The 6,754-nt window shown below is 31.9% G+C and overlaps 1 protein-coding gene across 1 annotated transcript; it reads left to right on the forward strand.

The window, feature by feature from the left end:
- Window positions 1-10: 10 nt before the first annotated feature.
- LOC139489297 (NHP2-like protein 1) lies at window positions 11-6,507 on the forward strand. The gene is made up of 5 exons (XM_071275575.1): window positions 11-129; window positions 3,126-3,243; window positions 3,826-3,929; window positions 5,209-5,242; window positions 5,972-6,507. Exons 1-5 carry the CDS (start codon window positions 127-129, stop codon window positions 6,094-6,096), a joined length of 384 nt encoding a protein of 127 aa, XP_071131676.1. The 5' UTR covers window positions 11-126; the 3' UTR covers window positions 6,097-6,507.
- The last annotated feature ends 247 nt before the right edge of the window (window positions 6,508-6,754 follow it).

The raw sequence follows: 6,754 nt of genomic DNA on the forward strand, positions 1-6,754 counted from the left end.
ACAATAAACCCTTTAAATACGTCGATTGTTAAATCAACATCCGGTTTTTAACACGAGGCACAAACGAAAACATTACCACGAGGCCCAGTGAAGCTTTCAGCCGAGGGAATATTTTGAACAACAATCATGGTAAAACACCTTTACAATATAGTATTTTTGTCACAACCTTAATATGCTTGAATTGAAATTTTATTTGTAATAGAAAACATCAACCAAAAGGCGCATTTCAACCTTGAAAAGATTGATAAATGATTTGTTAATAAAAAAAAAGGGGGGTCGTATGGTATACTTTCTTTCAGAGGTAGCATTAAAAAAAGAAAGTTATTAACTGGCGTTCCCAAAGTATAATGTCCATAACCATATAATAATAACAATAAAGCTTGATATAACAAAGGTAGCTCATTTAATTATTAATTTAATAATACCAATGACATGTCAATCTTTAATACCTGAGGCCTTTTCGAATGATGACCTCAGCATACACATGGTATGATCTATTAACTTATCAGAAAATTATATACTATCATGCATGTTATTCAATCCATCTTGTATGGGAAAGGATTTGTATAGGCACTGCCTTTTGTCCAATCCCTTTGTTTAAATGTACATTTGATATTTGAACAATAAAATATTGGCACTGGCTACGGTTACATGGAAATGTAACAATAATAATAATATTATTGTTACATTGGAGACTAAATGCCGAAACGCAAAGTCGGGTAAGGAACCGATTAATTACGAATGTAACAATAATTACTGAGGCTACGGTTACATTGCGTTATTGTTACACGAAAAACAGCAATATACGATGGGTCTATTAAAATGTACAAGATAATAAAAAAGACATTTATTTTATATTTACAATACTATAGTGTTATTAACTGGCTGTTTCTGTATTGGCACTGGTATAGATTCAAGGTTTGCTGTATTGGCCTCGAGACCTGTAGGGTCGAGGGCCAATACAGCTGACCGAGAATCTATACCAGTGCCAATACAGAAACAGCCAGTTCATAACACTTTTATTAAATGATTATAAGAGAATTAAAAACCGGAAGTGAACGTCCCGTATTAGCCCATGGGCCAATACAGCTTTTTTCCCGCTTTTTTCTGTATTTGCCCTGTTTTTTCCGTTTGAAAACATTAAGACATTACAAAACATTGCACATCATTTAACCTGTTTATTTTATGACTTTAATTTAAAAATTATTATACAAATGTTTTTATGCATAACGATACTTCAAGAGTAAAGTAATGGCGTAAGAAAATTGAAAACCGGAAGTGAACGTCCTGTATTGCCCTAGGGCTAATACGACTTTTTTCCCGCTTTTTTCTGTATTGGCCCTGTTCGAAGAGCAATATTAACTCTTGATTTATATCGACAGTGGAACGTTTTTAGTATTGCACATGCTGATTTATCCGTATTAGGGCTTATTTGCTCATATCATTTAATAAATACAATTATTAAATATAAATTCTTTAATTATTTATTTGCAATGACATTTTCTACATATCCAGTAAGTGGTTTTTGGAGCATTTCTAAGTCCGACACATTTTTGGTGAAACCACTCCAAGCAGCCATCACACACCAGTGATGCCGCACTGTGAACGTCCGTATCACACACTGTACAGTTCCATTCTGCGATATCCCGTTTTGATGATAAGGCAACCTTTCATGTTTGCCATGCTTCCGATGAGAAATACTTTTTCACTCTAGCAATGTTTATATTCTCATCTAATATTTTGGTTGGAAACATGTGATGTAGTTTTATGTCATCTTTCAGTATGGTCACATTGCCGTCCATTACGGATGTAAGGTTTACCTCGGATTTCAGTATCCAACTTAGCATAGCTGAAAAAAACAATAAATTATAAAAATGCAAGTCAAAAGTCAAAAGTTCATCAAATACTAATAAATAGTGAATTATTTTCCATTATTCAAACTGACATCGCCATGGCTAAAAAGTAAAAAGGCAAAACATACAAATAAAAGTAAAAAAAACACAACATGGAAAACTACAGACTAAGAAACACGAACCCTATCAAAAACTGGGGGTATATCAACTGTCCATTTTTTTAAAAAGTTATTTACCTTCTTCTTTTTCCTTTGGTCGTCTTTTAAGAAACGGCATGACTCTCTTCGTACTTTTGGGCAATCCAACGACGCAATCTCGCATGAATATAATGACCCATTGATATTCGTTTATAGGTTAAACTTAACTTACCTTTGGTTTGGACGAGCTCCATCTGATTTTGAAACGACATTACGTCCTCCGTGGATACATGTATACAGAAGTTCACAGTATTTTACTTCACAGTTAGCAAACTTTGCTATAGATGAATCATTTTTTTTAGAACTGTGTTTGTATAGCTGAATGAAATTTGTGTCTTGATATTGTTTCAGTTTTGTTTCAAACGAATCCCAAGTTTTAAATTGTTCACCCAAAACAAAATTGGTCACAGGAATCTCTTCATCCATTGTGTAAAGTAAAATGACAGTTATACGAGTAGGTGTGCAGTTAAATACTTAAACTAAAGTGAACACTTTTCTCAGCCCGAGTTCTCAACAACAAATCATTGGACTATATTTTCGCCTTTGGCACTACTTATCTAAAGTAGTATCTTTAAAACACCAAATGTGACCATTTATACGTTAAAAAGACCAATTTAAACACCATTTGTTAATCGATAATATTTATTACTTATCATTATTACAAGTATTATTTCGTACAGATGCAAGATTAAGGCAACCGTTAAACCATAGAAGATTTAAGTTTAATAAATCGAGCGTACATTGCTGTTTTTCATGTAACAATAACGCAATGTAACCGTAGCCTCAATAATTATTGTTACATTCGTAATTAATCGGTTCCTTATCCGACTTTGAATTCCGGCATTTAGTCTCCAATGTAACAATAATATTTTTATTATTGTTACATTTCCATGTAACCGTAGCCAGTGCCTAAAATATTTTGAATTGAATACACATGGCATACACTCAAAAATCCTTATTATAGACCTTAAATAAGAAAGCGCAAAATGGATAAAAGATAAATATAAATTCAACATTTTTCTGCCATACATGGCATCTGTTACTTAATGTTAATATATTTGTATTTTTATTTCAGACTGAAGAAGTAAATCCTAAAGCTTATCCATTAGCTGATCCAAACTTAACTCAGAAAATATTGGACTTGGTACAGAAGGCAGCCAGCTGTAAAGAATTGAGGAAAGGAGCCAATGAAGGTATAATCAATCATAAAAGCCAATATCTAAACCTTCCATTGGTCAAATCTTATTGTGTTTGTATACATCTTCCTTCATGAAAACATTCGAAAAAATTCTGAAAACAAATGAAGAACAAAGAAATGCAAAGCATTGTATTTGGTATTTTTCATGTGCTATACATGTACAAACTTGTGCACATGTATCCATTTGAAAGACACTCAAATCTAGCTTAAAAGTGAAAAAAATACATGTATAACTGAGATAACTCTATCTCTGTTTTTCAAATATGGTATAGAAAATTTGAATGAAATAAAAAGATATTGTCTTTTTTTTTAAATGACTAAATGTCATATCTGATACTCGTATAGTACTTTTTTAAATGCCTGAAATTATATTAAAAGCATAGATTGGCAAAAATAGAAAATTCAAATAAGATCATGAATAAACTTGATAACTTGTACAATCAAAATTTCAAAGCCTATTGGCAACTATAACAATACTGTGAGAATACTATCAAACTAAAAAATGGTAAGAATACTTTAAATAGATGACAAAATTTTCCTTGCTGAGTTAGTTTTAATTTACTGTATTTGTTTACAGCCACAAAGACCTTAAACAGAGGAATTTCAGAGTTTATTGTGATGGCTGCAGATGCTGAACCTTTGGAGATTTTGTTACATCTTCCTTTACTGTGTGAAGACAAGGTAAAAAGTACATCTTCTTGTGTACAATTGTGTTGTATGAATAAGGAGATAAGTTATGATTCCCAATTAGACAATAACATTTGTAAATATCAAAATTCAAATGAATTGGATGTACATTATTGTAGGCCACCGTACAACCTGCCACAACACCCCATACTATATAATGTCTGGTTGAAAAGGCCCATACATGAAAGTGCAAAACATTCACTAGAAAAAACTTTTTTAATTTATAACAAAACAATTTAAGAAAGATCAATTTGACAGACATGAACCAAAGACAAGAATTTAACTACAGACACTTAAAGAATGATGCAGTACAAATAGTAACAATTGAAAATGATGATCTCAGCCACTAAACTGAGCAGGGATAAATGTAGGGGGTGTTTCATAAGAAAAAAAGTACATTTAAAATGTTTAAGAATTTCCATTATGGATAGTATTGCTTTCCAATTTTTTGTATAAAGTCAGACTTGGCCACATGTCAGTGATATTGTTTGCCTCAAATTACAGCCGAAATTCTGCCTTTTCCCCTGGAGAAAATTCCCAATTACTAAAAAAAAAAAACTTAAAATTCCTCCCAAAAAGTTTTACATTTTCCCAAAACAGTGATGGCATTGGTAGTAATATTTGTAAATTTCGTATTCATGTTATTATTTTGATATTAAATTACCAGTTTTCTGATCAGAATCATCATGGTGTTTGTAACACAGATGGTTTTCAATGCATTAAGTACCATCATTGTTGGTTTCTTTCCCCTCTATGAAAAGTACCTTTCTGGTTGAAATTGTCTGACAACCAAAATATACATGAAAAAACAGTGCAAAAAAGACAGCAAAGGTCAGCAAAAAATAGAGATGAGTTAAGAATCAAAAATATACAAATTTCCCAATTTCAATAAAAAAATATGCAATTTTCCCAATAAAAAAACGGTAGAGGTACATGTAGTTTTGAAAAAAGACAACAGTATCACTGCATGTATGCCTATGTCTGCTATGCCATTTGTCTCATTTTAAGTTCAAGGAAGTTCACATTTAAGTTATGATCACATTATCTTGAAACTAATCTAGAACTGTTACTCTCACTTTCTTAATCAAATTTAGAGCCCCTTCCCACCAGACATGGCTAGGGGTACATATTTTTGTATTATCAGATAAAAGTAATGGATCTATAAAACAAATTCTCATCCATTTTAAAAGAACATATACATGTACATGTAGATATCATTTTCTTGCATTTTTTTAATGAACCATATATCATTAGATTATTTCTTATGTTTCAGAATGTGCCATATGTGTTTATAAGGTCCAAACAAGGTATGTATTTTAAGTCATATAGTGCAAACAAAAATGTTCAGTTAAAAAGAGGGCATGGCGGTAATATATTTAATAGTTTTAATCACTATGAGATATCTCAGTATATTCATGGGTATCAGAGAGTTCAATCTAGATCTCAAAAATCCCACTGTGTCTTCCTACACCAGCAACAATGACTTTTAATTGAATCAACTTGTGAGGTATTTGAAGAAATATCATAGATGCTAGTACAGGACACACAAGGAGAACTCTTATTGGTGATTATATCACAGTAAAATCTGGTGATTGCAGACGATTCACTGTTTGATAGTTCTGCGTATTCAATAAATGATATATGACCTGGGTTGTAAATCAAAGTGTTTGTACCAGTATAATCACTCTTAATTACAAGCAATACCTCATGTTCCCTGTGTTTCATAGCAAAGATGATTTTGTTTATACATATAAAAAAAAAGATATTGTATGATTGCAAATGAGACAACTGTCCAAAATGACACAGACATTAACAACTCTAGGTCACTGTATGGCCTTCAACAATGAGCTAAGCCCATACCGCATAGTCAGCTATAAAAGGCCCCCATATGACAATGTAAAACAACATGTATGTTTATGTTTACCCTTATTTTCACTTGATACCATGATACATGGACCCTTATTTTCTATTGATACCATGAATTGAAAAAGATTGATATCTGCTCTATTAAACAGTTTTATGAAATTATTTTTCAGCATTGGGAAGAGCCTGTGGAGTATCAAGACCTGTAATCTCCTGTTCAGTCACTGTCAATGAAGGATCTAACCTAAGACCACAGATCCAGACCATCCAACTGGCCATTGAGAAACTTCTCATTTAAATATGTCATCTGATGGACAGAAGGAAAAGACATTTCTTTATGATTATGGACTAATAAGTTCACCTAGATAAGGATGCTTACTTTTTTTTTATGATTTTTATCTTCTGGGTGTCCCAGATATCAACTTGTATAATTATTCAAATCATAATGTAAATTAAATATAAAGAAACGAATAGAGTTATCTCCCATTGTCCATATCTGACGTAAAACTACAGAGTGATATAAAGATCAACGGATATTTTTAGCTTGTGTTCAAACTCTTACATTTTATCAAATCTCAGATGAAAGCAGTGTCATTCATTCTAATCATTTTCATATTTTATCATTTATAGTGTACACTTTTTGTCAGTGTACATTTTTGTTATAGGAAACATTGTTAAGGTTTTATAAAAATAAAATGTCATAATCATAGTCTGTGTTTTTCTGAAAAACTCTCTTACTCTATTGTAGAGTTGTCGGGAGGGATTTTCCTATACTGAATTTTATCGTAAATTTTTGTATGTTTCCACTGTTCAGAATATAAAAAAGGGGGAAGGGTAACTTTTGTAACTGACTCCCTTTATATTTGTTGAATCTTTCCTGTGCCTAAATCTTCCATAGAATGTTTTACCATTATTCCTCTCATCTTGGTAGGTTACTTCATTAGTGTTCAATCACT

The sequence above is a fragment of the Mytilus edulis genome, chromosome 9 (genome assembly GCF_963676685.1).
Source record: "Mytilus edulis chromosome 9, xbMytEdul2.2, whole genome shotgun sequence".
Classification (NCBI taxonomy): Eukaryota; Metazoa; Mollusca; class Bivalvia; order Mytilida; family Mytilidae; genus Mytilus; species Mytilus edulis.

Coding starts and splice junctions, on each gene's coding strand:
- LOC139489297 (XM_071275575.1), top strand. Junction 3,930..5,208: donor CTTTACTGTGTGAAGACAAG/GTAAAAAGTACA, acceptor CTTATGTTTCAG/AATGTGCCATATGTGTTTAT. Junction 5,243..5,971: donor GTTTATAAGGTCCAAACAAG/GTATGTATTTTA, acceptor ATTATTTTTCAG/CATTGGGAAGAGCCTGTGGA.